We start from the raw sequence: 21,409 nt of genomic DNA, 5'->3' as shown, positions 1-21,409 counted from the left end.
CCAGTGGCCTGGAGGCCTACTATCCATCACTGACAGTTTTCCAGATTATCTAGTTTTGTTCTCAAAGCTGATATTTGTATCATTGCCTGCCTCCATCCTCTTTGAGTACAAAAAAACCTCCCGAGAAGTACTTTTCTACCAACTTTCCTTGAGAACAGCAGCAGCAACATCCAACATGATGAGTGACTGTTCAGAAATAACTGAACATCTCAGCTGCACAGAGACAGAACGTCAGTATCTCCATCAACTGAGACACGCAGCTCAACACACTTGGTGTCAGCCCTCTCATTCACTCCAAGCCACACACAGTAAAACTTAAAGAGCTAATCCGATTCCTCTTTTGATGCTACTCATTTCAGAGTACTCATTATGCTTGAAAATCAACATATAAAGCCAGTGAAATGCAGGTTAAAGGAAAAAGCACAACCTAAAATGAGGAAACCAAGATCACAATCTGAGCAGCAGCATGGCCACCCATTAAACTCCACCAGAATCCACGTCTGTTCCAGAATAGTTCATTCAGCAAACAGGATCTGGGGCAAACAAGAGCAAGACAAAGACAGCGTACTTCCTGCTCCGCAAGCATCACCAGTCTTGCAGAATTTCAGGTCCCTGACTCTGCTCTGCCTAGTGTTGCCTTAGCACACGGCAATACATGGACATTATAGCCCTTGGTGTAGGGATCACTGCGACTTTGGGCCATTGATCTGGTCTGACCACTTCACTTCCCAAAATTCTTCATTATGACAGTATCACCCATGACCAAGAGTCATTGCCTTCAGGAATTTCACATGGTGAAAGCTTTTGCTGCATCAGCCCAAGCAGGGCATGAAACACCTTTTTGCCTTATTCATGCTGCGACCAAGCAAGCAGAAGATACAAATCAAGTGTGTTTGGCTGGAATAACTGTTCCTGGTACTGACCACAGCAGAGCTGAGAAGATCTTTCTAGAGAGCTCCAGCGTTAGCTAATATCTGCTTTGCTGACATATTTGGGCGTTCCTCTCTGTTCAGGTGAAGTGTTAAGATTTCTGCAACTCCAGTATCTCCTTTGCCTTTAAATTGTGCCTTTGTCCACGTAGTTTGTCCTTTACATGGGTGCACAATCCAAAACCCACCCACTTTCTGGGGAAAAAAAAATTATTTAAATATTTAAATTTAAAATATTTAACTTACAGAAACTGTTTATAGAATTGTTTGTTATGTGTATAAATTATCCAGTTACTTGTTTACTTCACAGAATAATTTTGACTAACAAAACTGTGTGGCCCAGATAGCGTCTTACAAATACAGGCAACATTATGCCTATGGATTTGCGGCATGCAAGGGGAAAAAGCCTATTTTTTAAACATGGTACTGTCAGAGGGAGGGAGATGTAAGGGGAAAATTCCCATCAGACCCAAGACAAGGGTTGACAGGAAAAGCAGGGAGACAAGTAGCTGAGATCCATTCTCAAAGTTGTTGCTTCCCAGGAGGAGCACAGGGTGGCTTGGGCTGGGACTTCAGAAGAAGGAGCTTCCCTGCCTGCTGTTAGCGATAGTGGCTGTTTGAGGACCAGCAGAAGGTAAATAAATCCATTACGCTTTAAAGGATAGCAACACACGCCCACTCCAGACTTGGGGAGCAGTTAGTAGATGGCACAAGAAGTTCAGAAGAGGAAGCAAATACATCACCCCACACCCATAATCACATCCATCACACACTGCCAAGAAGAAACCAGATGATTACAAAAAAAACCCAAAAAACAAAACAAAAAACCCCATTAAAATACAGACAGTGGGAAAACCCGTGCCTTTTTAAAGGACTTGGAAGCAGAAGTGCTCCACCAAAGGGAAGTGATCGAGAAAGGAAGCCCAGCTCGCACGTCCTTGTGGCTGCCGCAATTCTGTAGCTGTGGGCACACCGTACACCCTTACCAGCTTTCCTGAGCAAGGGCGTAATGCCCTCGCAGCCCGCGTGCCCCACGCATTCCCCGCCACACTCGTGAGCAATACGAGTGCGTGAAGGACATTTATAGGCATGTGTCCAAAATACACTATATCTTTGGGTTTAATCTCTTTTGAATGACATACTCCCACATGAGGCAAAATCGGGGCCACGTTCAAGCTTTTGTTAGGAGAAGATGCTGTGCCCACATGAAAGCAAATTCGGTGTGTCCCAGCGGGACAGGCGTGCCGCCCCGCGCTGCGCTCCCGCCGCCCAGCCAGATGGCCGGTGCAGCAGCCTCTTGCAGGAGCACATCTCTATAGCAGGGGATGACGCGCTGCGCTGGGTGACCAGGCTGTCACTGAACGCAACTCCGTCACGGTATTTAAATCACATTAAAGCTTTCTTTTATTACATACCCCCTTGTGATTTTGCCTAGCTACATTCTAATTACCAGCCTTGCTGCAGCACATGCGGGTTCCACAGCTTGCTCCCCCTCCCATTTTGTAGGAAATTACTTATCTTGCACAATCCTAATGAAAATACTGCAGTGAGATAACTCTCTCCTTTTTATCTTGCATTTCCCATTCTATAGCATAAGCCATTTTTTATGTGGCAGAGAGACAACAACATGTTCAGGTTTACATGCATTTGTTTTTTGGAAACAGCAGGTACATCTGTTGGGTCCCTGAAGTAGTTGAATCACTTACGCTGTTTTCTTACATAACGCCTGATCTTGAAGTATCAATATATATTTCCATGTGAGACATCAGCTGCACCTGTTTTTCAAAGATACTATGTTTGCATTTATTATTCTCCACCAATTAGCTTCTCAAATAGAGTATTTTAAAGGACATGCATTTCACTAACTTCTGATGACCGACACCAGTTCTTTTTCTGAGCAGTTTTTTTAGCAGTAGCCACAATTCCTCTCTCCTATCCAATTAGCTCCCAGCACTAATCAGGTCAGAGATCACGAGGACATTAATGGAAAACTTAATGCTCAGGAAAGCTGAAGGACTAGGACGTGGCTTTGTTCAGTGTGTCCACAGCACCACCCTTGGCCACGGCTTTGCCATTCCCCATTTTCCCGCAGCAGCACCAACTGTGGCTAAACACGACTGCTGAGCTTGTTTTCATGGCTTCCTTGTTGAGGGAAATCAAAATAATTTTGACTGTTAACCAAGGAAAAGCACTGATGCGGTGAAAGGCTGCATTTATACTTATTTAATTTGATTTGGTTCCTAGGTATAGAACCGGAGATGGGCTCATTAACCCGCGCAGGCAGAGACCACCTTCGGGTAGGGAATTAGTTTAGATCTGCAGGGTGAGGAGGGGTAAGAAATCTCACCTTTGCAAGCCTTCCAGAATTAACACAGGCTTTTAATGAGAACTTTTCTAGGTAAAACCGAGATGACTAACAGTCTCCTGGGGGCAGGGGAAAGGGACAGAAAGTACATGATGCAGGGGAAGTTCAAAAAAAAGTAGGGAAAGCGTTCAGATTTTTTCTGGTGGTAGATGAGCTTCCCTCAACAGCAGCAAACACCGGCGCTGGCTGCGGGCAGCACGTGCTGCCAATCGTTGGAAGCCGGAGCCTGAAGCAGTTGTAGCTCTGCACACATCTGGTTCAATTTTCAGTCACTGCTCAATTTTTATTGTGATCCCAAACTGGCCGGAGCTTTCTCTCTGTGCACAGTAGTAACAGCAACAAGCAGAACAGATTTGCCAGCTTGGGTCAGATCCTCAGAGCCAGCTGGAATAAAGCACCTGTGCTGGGCTGAGCCTGGCTGCACCCCAGGTGCCCAGCAAAGCTGCCCTGTCCCTCCCCTCCTCAACCAGCCGGGGGAGAAAATTTAGTGAGAGATCTATGGGTCAGGATAAGGACAGGGAGAGATCACTCAGCAATTACCATCACAGGCAAAACAGACTCTACTTGGGGAAAATTAATTTAATTTATTACCAATCAAATGAGAGTAAGATAATGAGAAATAAAACCTAAATCTTAAAATGCCTTCCCTCCACCCCTCCCTTCTTCCTGGGCTTAACTTCACTCCCAAATTTCTCTGCCTCCTCCCCACAGTGGTGCAGGGGGATGGGGGGGAATGGAGGCTGTGGTCAGGTCACCACACTTTGCCTCTGCTGCTCCTTCCTCTGCAGGGGGGAGGACCCCTCACACTCTTCCCCTGCTCCAGCATGGGGTCCGTCCCACAGGAGACAATCCTTCACAAACTGCTCCAGCGTGGGTCCCTTCCATGGGCTGCAGTCCTTTGGGAACAGACTGCTGCAGCGTGGGTCCCCCGTGGGGTCACAAGCCCTGCCAGCAGACCCGCTCCAGCCTGGGCTCCTCTCTCCATGGGTCCTGCCAGGACCCTGTTCCAGCACAGGCTGCCCGTGGGGTCACAGCCTCCTTTGGGCATCCTCTGCTCCGGCACGGGGTCCTCCCTGGGCTGCAGGTGGGATCTGCTCCACTGTGAACCTCCCTGGGCTGCAGGTGGGATCTGCTCCACTGTGAACCTCCCTGGGCTGCAGGTGGGATCTGCTCCACTGTGAACCTCCCTGGGCTGCAGGTGGGATCTGCTCCACTGTGAACCTCCCTGGGCTGCAGGTGGGATCTGCTCCACTGTGAACCTCCCTGGGCTGCAGGTGGGATCTGCTCCACTGTGAACCTCCCTGGGCTGCAGGTGGGATCTGCTCCACTGTGAACCTCCCTGGGCTGAGGGGCACAGCCTGCCTCACCAGGGTCTTCACCATGGGCTGGGGGGGAACCTCTGCTCTAGTGCCTGGAGCACCTCCTGTCCCTCCTGCACTGGCTCTGGTGTCTGCAGAGCTGGTGCCTTCACATATTCTCACTCCTCTCTCTGGCTGGTGTGCCGTTTTTCTCCCTTTCTTAAATACTTTCTCACAGAGATGCTACCACCAATGCTGATGGGCTCGGCCTCGGCCAGCGGTGGGTCTGTCTCGGAGCCGGCTGGCACTGGCTCCATTGGACATGGGGGAAGCTTCTGGCAGCTTCTCAGAGAAGCCACCCCTGTAGCCCCCCCACTACCAAACCTTGCCACGCAAACCCAATACAGCACCTAAATCCAAACCCAGCCTTGACTGCTGAAGGATGGGGAGCTCTCACCAGCCATTCAGGGACTGACCCAAGACCAGGACACTAGCCAAGTGTCCAGCACTAGATAGCCAGGATTGACACTTTCAGCCTGTTAAGGTAGGGAGGATGTCTGAAGCCTGGAAGGCAACAGCAAAATAAGCATCTACTGCTTCAACGGAGAAAAAGGCTACAGATGTGTCCACTGTAAACCTGGCTGCTATGATAGCAGGTACTTTTGTGTGACATACCTGCCACTTTCAGTTTCCAAGGTAGTCCAGGCCACCATACAACTTCCACAGCCCAGCACACGTTAGAGCAGGAGTGACGGGAATGCAGGGCATCCCTCTGTTCTCCCCACCCTTTATGAAATTCTGTGCCAGCTGCTGCATATTGCAGGGAATTACCGAAACCTGTGGGCTGCTGATTTTGTTTGCTGTTGGCAGTGGAGAGGGCTGCTCACATACTCCTGGCGCATTTCTGCATCTAAATCTGAAATCACAGTTTAATTTCCTAAGAATTTAATGTTATCCTATTTGTAATTTACTCGTAATTGGGCTGAGATTCTTACCTCCAGTATGTTTTTACCAGTTTTTAATAGATATCCCTGTTTCGTTTTGCTCAAAGAAGCTAACCAGCTGCTTGTTCATAAAAATTGTTCAAGCAAATGCTCAATTTTCTAAATACTTCTATGGTTTCAGAAAGGCTGTCAGGAAAAAAAAAAAGAAAAAGAAAACAAAGAAAAAAAGTAAGAAAAGCCAGTAATCTGCTTTTATGCAGACAAAACAGAAAGAGCACAAAATGTTTACTTCCCCAGCTGGATTCATGCCAGGTAAGGTAACTCGTGAGGTGAGAATTCAGCTCCCAACAGCAGCCTCAGCTCCGGAGTCCTGGGCTGGTACCAACTCTGTAACTTGGGATTTTTGTTCTGTGTAATTCCTCTTCCAAAATCACTCTAAAATAAAAAAATTTCCTCCTCCTCCTCCCACCACTTAGGTACAGATAGCTACTGTGGCCATATAAAATAAATCACAAATCAGGCCATTAGCTATGCTTTTAAGAATATTAAGCAGTACTCTGTCTGTGTTCACAGGGATCTAGCTTATAGGATTTTCCCCCAAAAAGCTTCATCACTGGTAGTCAGTGGTAAAATAAAGTCCTAAAGAACAATAGAGATGAAAAATGAGGAAGAAAAAGCAAATGTGGATATAAGCAAAAACTGAGGAAAGGGAAAACAAACCAAGCTAGGAATGAAGATAATGAAAACGGTCAGGTTAGCAGCCCAGTGAGACGCAGCTAAGTACTGTCCCCAGATGGGAACCCAGGCCTGAGGGCACAGAAATGAGTTTGGGATCCTGGAAGAACACTCGCATTCTGGGTCAGGGTCTTTAGTCGTTTATTAGCACTCACGGTCAGCTGCAGCCAGAGAACACTGGGTTTAGTAGTGGAGGTTATTTCAGTGAGAAGAGAACATTATAAAATGCTGCATACCAAATAGTAAAGAGGAGATATTTTTTTGGAGGCAGGGAATGGTAGTCCCTACACGGACAGAACCTGGAAAATTCAGATTTCTGTACAAGGTTGTGAGTGAGGCCAGATGTGGGAAGAGGAGCTCATGTTCCTTCATGACTGGACCAAGCGTCTATGGATTTATATACAGCACTTAAAAAGCATCAGTAAATGTACTCCAGACGGCAAAGGGAATGGGTATGGCTGACGTTCAACACAAGAAATCAGATTTAAAGCCTCTTTTCCCTGTCACTGCCTATTTCTTTAACGGTTTGGGGTTAAAACTTATTCCTTGACTGTTCAGCTAAGGATAATATTTGCCCTAACCTCCTCTGTGCCAGGAGCCCAACCGCACCCCCGAAGATTTGGAGGCACAGCAAACACAGCCATCAGCTGGATTTCGGGGACTACAAAACAAGTGTCAACCTCAGGCTTACGCTGTCTTCTCCTGTTTGCAGTTTCTGTTTCAACCTATGGGGTTTTTGTCTGTTTGTTTGTTTTTAAAAGATTGTTTCCACTGCTTCTTTATCCAAATAAGGCTATTTTCTTTCTCCTGCTTCCACACAATTGGTTTTTTTTTTCAGGGAAGAGACAGATGAAAGAACTATTTCTTGTCAGCAAGACTTGTACCTGGGTGACACACAGTGCCTTATTCGGTTAGAACACAGGTTAATGGTGTTAGCTTGCATTCTGCTTTATCAGTCACTTCTTTTCTGAAGCCATTTCAAAGAGCACAATGGGATTCGAAGCTTCAGCATTTGTTGCTGCAGCAGTGAGGATGGATTTGGATGAGTTTCACAGAGAGCTACAAACATGATTCACAGCTACTGCTGGCTTGAAGACACATAATCAAATGTTTAAACATGAAGTTTCACATTTCCAACAAACAGATTTTTTACTAGCGGTATATTATGTTTGGGAACATGCACCATAAACATCACGTAAACATGTTTCATGTTGCAGGTCTCTGACACAAAAGTACAGAGATTATCATCACCTGGTATGTAAAGCTCAGAGCTTACAAGTTGAAAGTGTACTTATAAGTGAAAATATAGCACAGACAGAAAGCCCACCAGTGTTGCGATTTATACAACATGTATGGTACAAGCACTTTGGATCTGTAAGAAGGCTCTAGGGCTCTCTTCGTTCCCCCACTGGACAGCAAGAGCTGTAATTCTGAGGCCTGTGGGCTCACAGTCACCAAGGATGCTATTTGTTGGGTTTTAATTGTAACAAAAGGAGCGTGCAGAGCCTGCACAAGAAAGGTCTTTCAGCTTTTGTAACAAACTTTGCCTCCACCTAGAGAAGCGCACCCCAACAGGGGTGCAGTTAATCCATTTTTTATTTCTAGCCAAAATAACAGCATGTTAGCCTTCAGGCAAGATGGGCACACCACCTCCATAACCAGCACCACCCCACACAGCCCCCCCTCCCCGTGCTGGCACCCTGGCACTGCCCACACTTGAGCTAAGGCAGCCAGAATGGCTCCCAAAGGGAAAGCGCTGCAGCCACTCGCAGCTACTTGGACCACAAGGTTCTTCCACCTGATGCATGTGAGTGCCACCACGTTTTATGAGAAAGCTGTTTGCTGACATGTTCAAATCTTAATAGGCGAATAGGGTGCTGAAGTCAGAGGGCTGCCTCGTTTCGCTTTTTCAAATACAATTTTATCAGCCTATAGTGCAACTAGAAATGAGAACGAGCAGCGCTGGAATATCAGCCCTAGTAGGACAGTGTGGAGGGAACCCCCACTCCAGCCCTTGTTTAAACAACCAACCAACCACCCCAACGCTCTTCTACGCTGAATTTTATTATCTCTTCATTTTTGTTCTTACAGCATGTGTGTGTGACTGCTTGCGGCATGGCAATGAATCCTTTCGTGCTGCAGCAGGAGACTGTGGGGAATTTGTTGTGGAGTGCCAGGCAGACTGGGTTTTCCAGAATACTCTGGGTCCAAGTATGTGTGGAAGCCACCGCACGGCGAGCATTGTAGGGAAAAACTGCTTCTAACTGGGAAAGAAGGCATCAGCAAAATGAGACTGTGCAAAGCAAGAAGCGGGAGGATGTGTGCTAATGAGAGCTGCTGTTATTTGTGATTCGGATCCAGATTTGGGCCCCTGGCTCTGGTGATGTTCCCTTCGCCACCAACCCTTGGTCTCCAATACTGGGATGTAACCACCCTCTCCTTGCCTCACCTCTGCATTTTCAGGCGGCTACAGCCAGCAAAGCCACCCTGTCTTGCCACACACCCACGTTAGGGTGGAAGTTCCCCAGTTAAGTGACACACGCTGTGTGGCTCACCTCCGAACAACGGGAAGAACACCAAGAAGCCTGTGGTGTTAAAAAGGAACATTTTATTGCAAGAGATTACAGACCTGGCACTACGGCCAAATGTTTCCATTACATCAAAATTGCTACCCATGTATCAGGCAACAGCACCTACAAAGCATGGTGGATTCAAATATCTGAAATCATAATGCAGTTGGCTTTTTTAAGTACGTACCACCCTAAAAAGATTTTTTTAAAAAAACAAAGTCAAAACTATAAACCCCTTTTTTTTATTTTAATATGAAACTGGTGTTTAAGTATCCAGGCCATTAACTACTGTGATAAAAAGTGGAAGTCTGTTGACCACGGTGCTCAACTAAACAGGCTTTGTTCACAGCCCTCACATGGAGTTAGAAGAAAGTACTTGTTATTTGCTGTTAATTTTTCCACATTTGCGCAACAAACTTATATCTTCTGTAGGTTTTCAGAATCTGGTAGATTTAATGAATAACACTTCTTTAAAGCACTAGTGACATGCAGGCAATCCAGCCCCACAACCGGCCCAGACAAAGCACTGGAGTCAAAACACTTTTGCAGGAACCGACCTCGCCACCCCCATCCTGTGGCGCTGACCTTTGGGAAACTTTGGGTGGATGCACCTCTCTGAGCCCTAATTCACCACTCGCGTTCCTCCTGTGAGCCACTTACCTCAAAGACCTTGGTGATCTCCCTGAGTGTGGCTGAAAAGGTAGAACTTTGAACCGGCACACAGCTCAAACACAGCCTGGCCCAGGGCACAAGCCCCAGCCGTTAAGTCGCCCATCTCTGGCACGTTAGGTGCCCGCTCTCCTTCCCCAGTAGCTAGCGTTACCTACTGTCTGGCCTGTGCTTCCTCTCCCCTTGAGAAGAGCCAGCAGCTCATCTCCTGACGCCACCGGCCGGGTGAGGCAAGCCCTGGGGAGGTCTGAGCTGATCTGCAGGCAGAGCTGGACCACCTCGGCTTGCGGGAGCAGCCCGCCTAATACAAGTCACACAATCCACACGAAGCAGTATATGGCAAACAGAAGCAAATGCCCAGGGATCTTTGTGAGCCAACATTTGTTATCCACTTGCCTCCATCTCCTATTTTCCATGCATACAGCCTGAACATGCTACCACTGGGCAGTGGCTACCACAGGCACTTTAAAATCGCCTTTTGGAGATCCTGCAGAAACATCATTTCAAGGAATGCAAACAGAGTTTTAATTTTTTAAGATGATTTGGAAGTATCACTGGAGCTAAGGGATATAGGCCATCTTACAAAATGTGGGAGGTGGGGTCTTCTATGATTTCCAGGTTTCTCTAAGCATTCTCAAAATTTTGTCATAATTTTCCAGAGGCTGCTACTTAAAGAGACCTTTACCAGACACTAGAGTAACTCCAGAAACACATAAGATTATGATAATGAACCAAAATCAACCAAATAAAAATCACTACGCTAGCCTTTACCCCACAGCAATCTAGCCAACGTGAACAGACTAACACTCGTGTTTATACGTGCAGTTCTGGAAGCCCAGCTCTTCAGCACAGACTGCCACACTGCCTCTCAAGCCACACATCTCAAAACATGAGATTCATATAATATAGAGATTTAATTAACTCTGTTCTATCATCAGATTATTTAGAATCTCTGTCACTCTGGAAAGGGGAATTTGTATCTCCTTGCAGGCAGTGACAGAAGATCTGTATTTCCAAACAACAGAAACCAAGAAAATGAAGAGCCCCATTTGAGGACTGGAGGCTAAAGAAAGCTTAAGGGTAGTCAGTTTTGTTTTAAGAAGATCATTCAGTCTGTATCAACCATATATGCAATTAACTTAATATATACAGAAATTGTAGAACTCTTCTGGTTATTTCAAACTATATTGCCAAGGATCTGATGCAAGCAGGGTACACAGCTCCAGCGCACCCACTCAGAAAGCCTGCCACTGCAAACTGCTGCTCCTGATCAAAAGAATCTCATTTTGGAAAATAATCAGGCCTTGAGCTAGCTCCCTGCTCTGCAGACACAACCTTGCATTTTAGTGTTACACAAAGCAGCTCACTATTGGGGTTTAATGAATTAAATAGAATTAACTAGTTTTTATTATTATTATGAACCTAATAGAGTTTTTTTGCTAATGCAGAATTCTGCATGGTATGGCTTCACCTCACAAGCTTTCTTAACAATACTAGATAAATATCATTTGCACTCAATTGATTTTTTCATCTGTTAAACAGCCACAAAATACGGTGCTCTTACAAGCACCCTTTTTGGTGAGAAAGGTAAACAAGCACTCTATTAAAGCATTATAAACATTCAAGGTGATCTGATCACTTCCCTCTATTCCGTTTCCACACATTGCTGCTACTCTTCCATTTTCACAGCATATAAACCCCCCCCACAATCATCCACAAATTTAGAAATTCGTTAGTCTGCATACATATAATTTGTCTGCAATACACTTCAACATCCCAGTTACCTTTCCTAAAATCTCTAAAGTATTTTTTTCTCCAGCCTTTAAATGAACTGATACAGCTTTCCCAGTTAAAAAAAAAAAAAGGGAATAAATTTTGTCAATAAAGCTGAAGTTATCTGTAGCAACGTGTACAGTAAAACACCCAATATCACTCATTTAATGATAGCCTTGACAGAGCGAGGATGGCTTTGTCTCAGGACTGTCCTGTACAGCTGTGCATTTCTAACCCACCTATTTTTACCAGACCGTTAACAAGCCTTGTGTGTTACCTCTGAACCATGCACATACAGGAAGACAGACATTTATTCATATTTTCCACCAATCAAATGTAATGTGTCTGTGAACAAGTCAGTTTATTGCAAGTAAATGTACTTTTACTTAAGATCATGAGAAGATTCTAATCTCAAGCAAGACAAATCAATTTCACAAACTTAATTCACACAATGCAAATAAATGCTTCACATTATAGACATTTAGATTTTATTTAAACCTTTTTATTTAGAGATTTTTCTGGTAAGGAGATATACCATAGGAAAGCAATTTCACTGGCAGTGAGGTATGTATATACTCTACCAAAATACTCCTCTTGTTTTAACTGCTTTTAACTTTATTTACATATAAAGAAAATATCAATGCATATCCTTGGCTTAACTACAGTATCGGTTACCCTATATGAGTAAAATGAAATGTTACTTGCATACAAAATTGATTTGTAGAGGAATCTAATTTGATTTAAACAAAAATCATGTTCTGAAAACAGTTTAAATGAACAAACACAATTCAGCATGACCAAGACACCTGCACCATATTTCCATCCTCACAGCACATTTATTTCAGTAATTCTGTAAGTAGGTCCTTAGCATGAGCATAGTGTTACAGTTTTCATACATATAATCACATCCAAAACAAGCTCTAAAATTTAAGTTGTAAACATTCTCTTCATATGTAGAAACATTTCAATCTGTGTTCAAATTTTCTAAAATGATCAATCTTTTAAACAGAATTATAAATGAAAAGTCTACTCTAACCGTGTAGTGAGCAATGCTTATTAGTACATTTCTACAGTGTTAAATAAAATAGTAGAGAGGCAAACTTCTGTAAGCAAGTCAGACTTTAAGTAAATCATCATAAAGAAACAAACTTGTTAACAAAAAGATGCTTTGTAATAAAGATAGTTGGATTGAATCTACTATGATACAAAAACTTAAGGGTAAATACCATCTTTGTTGACAAGTAGGAGGTAGCATGGATGCACCACTTTATTGTCAGTGAGAAATGCAACTGAAGTAAAGAATATTTCCTTACCACAAATTTCCAGTATTATGTACATATTTCTCTTAGAAATTTGTTTAAACAAGTTTCCCTCCACTTTTTAGTACAAAAAGCCTCATGTGATTTAAAAAAAACACGTACACACCTAGATAGAAGAGTACTAATTGCCCTATTTGAATGAAACAGTCTCTTGAACTATGAAGTACATGATATTTAATGCCCTAAGTTGAGTAAATTGTATTAGCAGTTCTTGGTATTATACAAAACACTACATACATACAAACAAAATATAATAATATCTTATTTTACTATGTAATTCTTTTTGGAATAAACAGAGCCTTGATTTGGGTAACACTGAAGAGAACATGGTTTCTTTGCTTTATTAAAATCTGTCTTTTAAGTACCCATGTGCAACAATTTAAAAATGGCTGCCATACATGTAATGGTCTTGTATTGATAGTGAACACAGTAACTGACAAAAACATAATAAACCTTAAAAACACATCTTCCACCCTATATAAAATATAAAGACTACTTACTGTAACTGTTAAGTATTCAATTTAGTTTGATGTTACTGTAATCCACTTCCTCTATTTTTCTGTCTTTAGCATTTATAAACATAATTTAGTGTAGCAATTTATTTTAAAAAATGACAAAGTATTTCAAATTTACATCCAATTAAAATTTAAAACGTTTCCTTGTTCTATGATGCTGCTTCTGCCATCAGTAAAGAAAATGAAGTTTCAGTAATTGAAGCAGGCTTTTTAAGTAGTGATGTGACTTCAACCATGCCAGCTCCAGTCCGTGGAAGATTTGCGTTGACAATGTGTCGCTGCAAGTGCTTTATCCAGTCTTCTTGAACAGACAAAGGTCCTCGAAAGACCAGACCACAAAACCTATGCAAATATTAAAATTATTCCATCAAGATATATCTAGCTTTACTGTAAAATTATAACATAAAAGACATTGAGTGGGAAGTCCTGATTTTCTTTTAAAGTTTGTTTTTACGTATTTTAGCTGAAAACCTTAGTAACTGAGTTCATTTATATTATATTATAGGAAACGTCAGCATGAAAAAACTGCATTTTTTTTTTTTTTACATTCTTACTTTTTCTTTTTACATTTCTTACATTTTTAACGCTGCAATAATAATCTGTTGTTCTTATGTAAGGTTTATTTTGAAGGAGAGAATATTACTCAGACATGACCAGTAAGATTTTAGTTAGAGAAAACAGCTGGCAACCTAATATCCAAATATGACTGATTCAAGTTCTTTTGTTCAAATTAATGAAAATAGGCAATTGCTTCCCCCCTCTTATTACTCAATTTAATCACAAACATTCACAGGATACAGTCTCAGGATTAAAATTAGCAAGCCTTTAGGAATGTGTTCTTTCAATTAAAATAAGCCTATGTACCTGCATCTGAGTATGTAAACTTCGTCAGCACTATGAGGTAAAGGCAGCATTTTTTTCTTGCTTCCGGATCTTGACCTTGACTTCTTTTGCTTACAGTCTAAAGCTAAGAAGAGAAATTTCCATATGTGAAAGTGATACTTCAACGAGTGTTAACTAAACAGAGATATTTAGTAAGCATCCCCTATAGCAGTAGTGAAAAGACATCTACCTCCTTGTTATTCTACATGTAATTATAATGTAAATCCAAAACAATTACAGCATGCTCTAAGAAACTTACTGGCAAAACACATGAAGCTATTTTTTTAGTTTAGCACAGTGCTTGCTCTTTAGAAGACTAGATAACTGACATTCAGCATTAAACTGTTGTTTTAGTATCAGCAAGGACCTACTAACCTATTGCAGAATTATATAAAAGCAAAGCACCACTGGAAACTCCCTTTCATGTATAAAACGCCGTCAAAATCTTGGAATTTGTTCAGTAGTTCAAGTACCATTATAAGACGACTCATGTTCAACCAAGTTACAATTTCACGAAGTTGTAGCTTTCAGCTAATACCATCAAGAATTGCTAGTTTGAATATAACACCTGCCATTTATTTTCAAACATAAAGCAAAAGTTTGTCCTTTTAATTTAAGAATGTTATATGAAGCTTCCCCCCTTACTCCTGCCTGAATTCTAATGCACCTTATAAAAATTATGTATTAATCCTTGGCAGTGGGAGCTTGTATTTGGACAATAAATGGGGATGGCAAGGCCACTTTTTAAATTCAGTCTAGCATTTGAAACTATGTATGAAAATGTGTATGAACAAGAAACACATAGCAAATGTGTTCAGTTAGCACTGAGGTCCATACCTCCCATAAACAGGTGTAATAGGAATCTGTAACAAAACCTGGAGATTCTAGGAGCCAGAGCTGGGGAATGAGGGGATTAAGCGAAGTTAATATTGTTATGATGAATACAGCTGATAAAGCTCAAGAAAAAACAGTAAGTTTGGGATTGCTTGAACTGAGAAGTATTTCTAGCTTTACTCTACTCCAAAACACAAGACACCAACGCTAAAACTCCACAGAACCTGAAAGACAGTAATAAGTGGTATACTTGATACCAAAAAGGCATAACACTATGCTACTGAAGCAACTTGGCAGTAACATCTTAAAAAATTGTTACACTTGTCTGACTCCTGTAATATAAAACAGAAGAATAAACCTCTTAGTATTCTGAAGCATAAGACATCATCTGGTGAGGCAAAACATGCTGATTTAAAGAACACACAGTCTTGATTGCATCCTTCATTTTTCTCACATCGTCCAGATGAGCACCTCTCATGCTCTTACCCTGTAGCCAAACTTTTAAGTTGTAGGTACACGAGACATTTCCCAGTTCCATCCCCAGCTTTAAAGATTCCTACAGTATATCTAGAAAAATTAGAATGACTTTTTGATGTTTGAAGGTACCCGAGAACTAATCATAAAAATAAAAAGCAGATACCAACCTAAAGAGAATTCCTTCAGACCCTGGGTCAAACCATCATTAGGAAGATGAGGCTCAACAGCATTTTTTCTGACAGCAACAATGAAAGCAGTCTGGATATAAAGGCAGTAACCCAAGGTGGTGGGGGGGAGAGAGACAGAAATGGCCAAGATAACTTCTGGAAAAGTGAATAGGTAAGGGGTTCTTAATGCTTTATGGTCTCATCAAAAGCATATTCCTCATATAATCAGGAAGAAAAAACCTGCTAACCATCTTTCAGGCTGTAGCAACTACCGAGTCGTACAAATATTTTACATACCGCAACATCAGTAACAACATCACCACAAATGTAAGCAGATAAAATACTGAAACCCAGAACCCATTCTCTGAAGAGAACTATTTGCATGAGCTGTGGCTTATGTGAAGCAGTTATTACAGCAAAAGCTTTGCCATTGCTGATTTTGCAGAACATCATGGGAAGGAGGGAAACAGAAGTCAGTATTATCTGAATGCAGACATATCCACGAGTTGCAGCTGATGTCAGTTAGTTGATGTCAGTTGAGATGAGAGAAAAAAAAAAAAGCAGTAGACCACAGTTTCCTCCTCCCAGAGAAGCCTACATGCATTTGAAACAAGAACAGGCTTATTTCTTTCATGTTGGCAAACTTAAGACATCCATTCCCCTCAAGAAATTAGATTCTACTCACATACATCCCAAGCATTTCAGAGATCTTTCACTTTCTAACTAGACCTGAACTGGTCCTCTGCAACAGAGTTCCTGAAACCTAATGGCTTTTTGTGCCTGTGTGTCATCTTCTAAAAACCCTCTGAACTACTGTGCAGTCAAATAGACAGCAACACAGAAACTGCCATATGCACCAGGAGGGGTAGTTTCTACTTCCCTGAAAGGTACCTTTTCCAAGAACAATGAGAACACAAGGAAAACAAAAGAATGGACATCTTCCCCGAGCCGTTTATGAGAGGCTCTAGATAAAGAAACTACAAAACAAAGAACAGAAAATACCACAGTAAAAGACGTCAAGAAAAAAAATTCAGATCACTCAATGCATTCTCAGAGTAGCTTAACTAAGACTGGAAGCCGATTTGCCCAAGCAAGATGCTGTTGCAAGGGGTATTTTTTGTTCCCTTTGTCTTTTGATCTGGTGAACATATTCCTTCACATTTTAATGGGGCACAAAGCAGCACAAGTACATTTTCAAGTTACTCCAATGGAGCAGGAATGTAAGTGGAGAAAGAGCAATATCTGGGTAAAGCTGATGGAAAACCGTAATTCGTAAACGAGTTATCAGATACATGTACCGGTAACTGTCACAATTTCATTTTTGTCTATCCAGAGAGCAACACATTTAAATGAAGTCACATGCATACACCGAAGTACTCTTTTCATATGATGCTTACAAGTGCTTGCAAGCATTAAATCAGTCACACCACTGCCCCACCCGTAAGAAAGCATAGCCATGTTCTGACAAAACTTAGTTACTGCTCTTCTGATGCCTTTACTGTAACAAAGCATGACCTCCTCAGCAGGTATGTTTTTAGCACTTCCCAGACGAGACCAAGCATAATTTAGCTCTAGTAAGCTGCATGGAAATCGCAACAAATTGCCAGAGAGAAGCAGGAACTACCTACCATTAGCGCTTGCTTTGTGGCTATCACAGCTCCCAGACTACCACCCTGCATTTCCTGTAAAGGCCCAACTCTTTTTGGAAGAAGCCTCCTTCCTTCAAGTTTGGCCACCTGGTGTTTCCTAATTGCTATTCCAAAAACATTTAGTAAACAACCAATTATACCACTTCATCAAACTTCTGATACAGCATGACAGAGAAAGAACCCATCTAAACCAAAAGACAAACAAACTTTGGAGAAGTCTCCTTGAGGCACTCAAGTTCAACTTCAGAGCCCACTACTTAGAAAAATACATGCTAGGTAAAAAGGCAGATATAAAAGCCTTCTTTACCTCCATGACCGCTTCCATGAAGCAGATGGAGACAGGAGGCTGAAATGTGCATGCCTAAGAGAACATGAATTAGAAAAGTCACCATTAGAGGTCCTTCATGCCATTAATTTTGAACCTCACACCAAATGTCAAGTACATCTATGCTACTTTGCACGCTCTGTCTTGATGTCCCCCAACATAGAATACTTCTCATTTCAGGAAGACCAAAGCTAGGTCTTTATTCAGACTTCATTATGTTTGTCATAGTGAATGTAAGCTAACGCAAGTTGAATAATTGAATGCACAAATGGATCTAATTAACCATTTATAAACACCACCCAGTAAAAAAAAATGAATTATCTTTCTTGCATATTTATTCACTAGTTTCTCAAATTCTATCACTTGCTATCTATCCTCATCATTACTGCACAGTAAAATGCATTAAAAAACCCTCCAGTAATTTGCTCCCTGAAGGATTTTATAGGACACTAAAAATTAGCTCATTGTGCCAGCTGATCAGTTATAACTGTAACAGCACAGAATAAAGACACACAAAGCCCGCAGATCTGATTTCTGCTGTAGCTGTATATGCTTCCACAGTAAACTTCCCAAAGCTACAATTTTGGCAAAGCAGTATTAGAAATTATTTGGAAGCATAGCAGCTGCATGAACTGCTACTTCAGCCATACCACTGGCTCAAAGGCCAGACTCCTTGCTCTGTATTTTATTGTTCTGTCTCGAATTTCTGAAAAATCAGGCTCCATTACATAAGCAAAGACCAAAGAAAAAAGTGGTGATTCCCGGAAGATGACAGCCAGTAAGAAGAGACTGAGTATGTGAAAAGAGTGAACAAAGAAAAGATGTAAAAAGCCAAGGTGCAAAAGAGTATTAAGAGACTTTGGGGGCAGGGGGAAGTGAAGCCTGGAGAGAAGAAAAGGAAGGAAGCTGAATACACAACTGTGCCAAGAAGAGTAAGATGCATTTTGAAGATTTTGCATAGGTCTCTCTAATGCTTTAAAGATAATCCGAAGAAACAAGCAAGTTTGCCACATGCTCTGAGAAACACTTACACGTTGCTATTCATCAAAATAAGTATAGAAGGAAAGTCGCATCTACTCAGGATGAGCAATTAAATCATTACATTGGTCAAAATTGGACTGCATAACAAAACAAAAAAAATTAATGTTCCAGTCAGACCTCTGAAGACCATCACACAAGCACTAACACAAAAGCCAGTCACTATCAAAATGAACCTAGACAGGCGTTTGCTATACAGTGGATCCATACAGCATAACTATAGGCACAAATTAAGTTTAATAAACACTAACCTTGAACAGCCAACAGCCTAGAAAGTTTCACTTCCAGGATCTTGAGTCTATTCTCAAAATTTACCATTGTGCTTAACTACGTCTATTATTACTGCTAAAACTGTTCAAGGTGCATTTGAAAAACAAAACAAAAAAAGGGTGAGATTTGATCAAATTACTGACTCTGAAGAAGCAGGGCATCTGATAGAAAAGCAATACGATAATAGTATCAAAAACACGCAGACAACTGAAAAACTGAGCAGAAGACTAGTATGTAAGCTAACGTAACACTAGGAAAGGTCTCACTTTGGTGACATGCAGACATTACTATGTTTCTCTTACTAAACAGTAATGCCTAGATAGCTCCCACAGTTGGCAAATAATTACAGAAATTACAGCATTCATGTTTACACATAACTATTTAATTGCAGCAAGAAACTGAGACAAATATTGAGCCAATATGATTTCTTTTCAGTAGTTATGTTTACTTTAGAAGATAAAAGAAAGGCTTTGTGAAAACAAGAAGAACATGTATAAAACTATCTTCATTGTCTCCACACAGGATCCAGGCTGATGCCAAACTGAAGACATCTCAAAATTGCCCTGAACTGCAACCATTTTTTAGTAAGAAAAATGAGTTCTCCTCAAGAGTGACACTCATAGAGAAGTTTAAAACTAGCGAGTGCTACTGAAATTTTGGAATAAAACTTACAAAGCCGAATATCAAATAAAACCGCTGTTTAAAAGCGTATTTTTTGGTCCACAAGCCTTGCATTGAGCTTGCTTGAACAAAAAGTAAATTGGGCAAAGTTTACAATCTTTGCAGTTACAACAGTTTTAATGGTAATGACTAAGTTAATACAAATATACATTGGTTGCACAATGTTGTAATAGCTAAAAGTTCAGCCTAAGTCATCAGTTTCAGTGAAAGGCCTTTATCGACATGGGACAGGCTATTCGTCTGGCTCAGCTCCAGCTTCTGAGATCAAAAGACATTTTTGTTTAAAGTTTTGTTCCTAACCCTTTTTATAAGCTTTGTTTCTAACCTAATTTTAAACAAACTTCTAGGTCCAATGATACAAGACTCCAGAGTTTTCTTTCAGTTCTTTTAAAGAAAGTGGCAACTGTTCTGATGAGTATGCTACTGCTTCACTAGCAAAATACATTTCTTAAAGAAAATAATTAAAAATCCCTGAAAGCACCTTCACAAGCTACCCTCACTTTTCCCATTTAGCAAAAGGGAGGCTGAGGTACAAGGAGCTTGTCCAGGATCCAATCTGTGTACTATCCTGTTTGCCACAGTGTCTCCTCCACTGAATTATTGTTAAGATTTCAGCATGCAATTTAAATATGTAGCTACTGAAAAATATTTCACCAGTAGGTATATAAGCAAAGTAACTTACCACAGGGCTATTATCAAATCACAGCAGTGGTAAATGAAGTCCGCTATCATCACCTTTCTACTGTGTAAATATGAAAACTTTCAGAATCACTAACTGAAGGCATACACTCCTACACATTGGATATTATTGCATCTGCTGACTTCCTTCTAAATCTACTTTGTTATAGCATTAACTTAGTATAACGTAAGACCTGGCAGCCACAGGCCCAGTTTGTAAAAGTATTTCTTTTAGCCTTCTGCAGAGAAAGCCTGAAACTCAGTTTGTCATTCTTATCATAAGGAATTACATCTGCAGATTAAAAAAAGGATTATGCGGTTTTCTAAAGCATTATGTAGGAGTCTGCGCTTGTTGACACAGAAAACTGATGGTTGCTCTTGTTAATTATTGAATATTCCAGACTTCATATCTCCAGATTTTCCTCATTGTATTTCATTTCTGCTCCCCTATTTGCTGTTGATCATATGAAACTCCACTAATTTCAGCAATAATCCAAGTAAACTCAGAAATTGCTTACAGCCAAGCAAACTGCAGGTGTCTGGAAATAAGTCGAAATATGGAATATTATAGGAATTTCAAAATGAAGTATGTTTTCATAAAAAACATTAATAGCAGTGCCAAATGCTGTACTACACTCACTCCATGTCAGACCAGGTAGTTTCTGGGTTGTGAGCCAAACAAGAATATGCTGTTAGAAATACACAAACTGTAAAATTACTTGCTTTTCCTGTTTTAACTATAGTATTCTTAGTAATTATATGCACTGGATCGTAAAAATTACTTGTTGGTTCATTGTGTGGATTTTTTTTTTTTTGGGGGGGGGGTTCCCCCTCCTCTAATTTTTGAGGTACTTTTAAACACTTCATTAGAAGGTCAACTAGCTGGTTTGGAAGCTGTGATATTGTAGAATGAATTTAAGCAACCACCTCTTAGTTTTGCTTACATACCTTAAGTGTTGGATCCAAAATAAATAAGAATGAAAATCAGACATGAGAGTGGACAACAGCAACATACCTTTTCTTAAAAGTTGCTGAAGTTTTATGGCAAATAAATTGTTTACCAGCAGAAGCTTCATTATTATTTTGAATTAACATATGCTTTTGTCCAGTCTGATGAGGAAAATGTATCATAGACAGACTTGCTTTTACATCTGTAACAAAACATACCTGTCCCAGTCAAAAGTCCAGCACTCTTCTTTCGTGCATAAGCGCGTAAGTGGTTGGACAGGCTAACAGCACTTGTAAACGTCGTATTGCAATGCACACACGTTCTAAGCTTCACAGGCATACC

At 41.2% G+C, this 21,409-nt stretch overlaps 1 protein-coding gene across 11 annotated transcripts in view; it reads right to left on the bottom strand.

Annotated features, from left to right (window-relative positions):
• Positions 1-8,859: 8,859 nt before the first annotated feature.
• The window catches only part of ZNF644 (zinc finger protein 644), an 81,314-nt gene continuing 68,764 nt past the window's right edge, over positions 8,860-21,409 (bottom strand). For 8 of the 11 annotated variants that reach the window (XM_027814400.2, XM_027814401.2, XM_027814402.2 and 5 more), the window contains 2 exons: positions 13,982-14,084; positions 8,860-13,459 (listed from right to left, as the gene is read on the bottom strand). In XM_027814400.2, coding sequence (XP_027670201.1) covers positions 13,267-13,459; positions 13,982-14,084 — 296 coding nt within the window. In that variant the 3' untranslated portion in view covers positions 8,860-13,266. Of the gene's footprint in view, positions 13,460-13,981; positions 14,085-15,477; positions 15,634-21,285; position 21,409 lie in introns of all 11 variants that reach the window. The other 3 variants (XM_055725097.1, XM_055725099.1, XM_055725098.1) reach the window with 3 other exon arrangements.

The sequence above is a fragment of the Falco cherrug genome, chromosome 12 (assembly GCF_023634085.1).
Source record: "Falco cherrug isolate bFalChe1 chromosome 12, bFalChe1.pri, whole genome shotgun sequence".
Lineage (NCBI taxonomy): Eukaryota > Metazoa > Chordata > Aves > Falconiformes > Falconidae > Falco > Falco cherrug.
The sequence above is the reverse complement of the archived record's forward strand: the minus strand, read 5'-3'. Positions and strand labels throughout refer to the sequence as shown.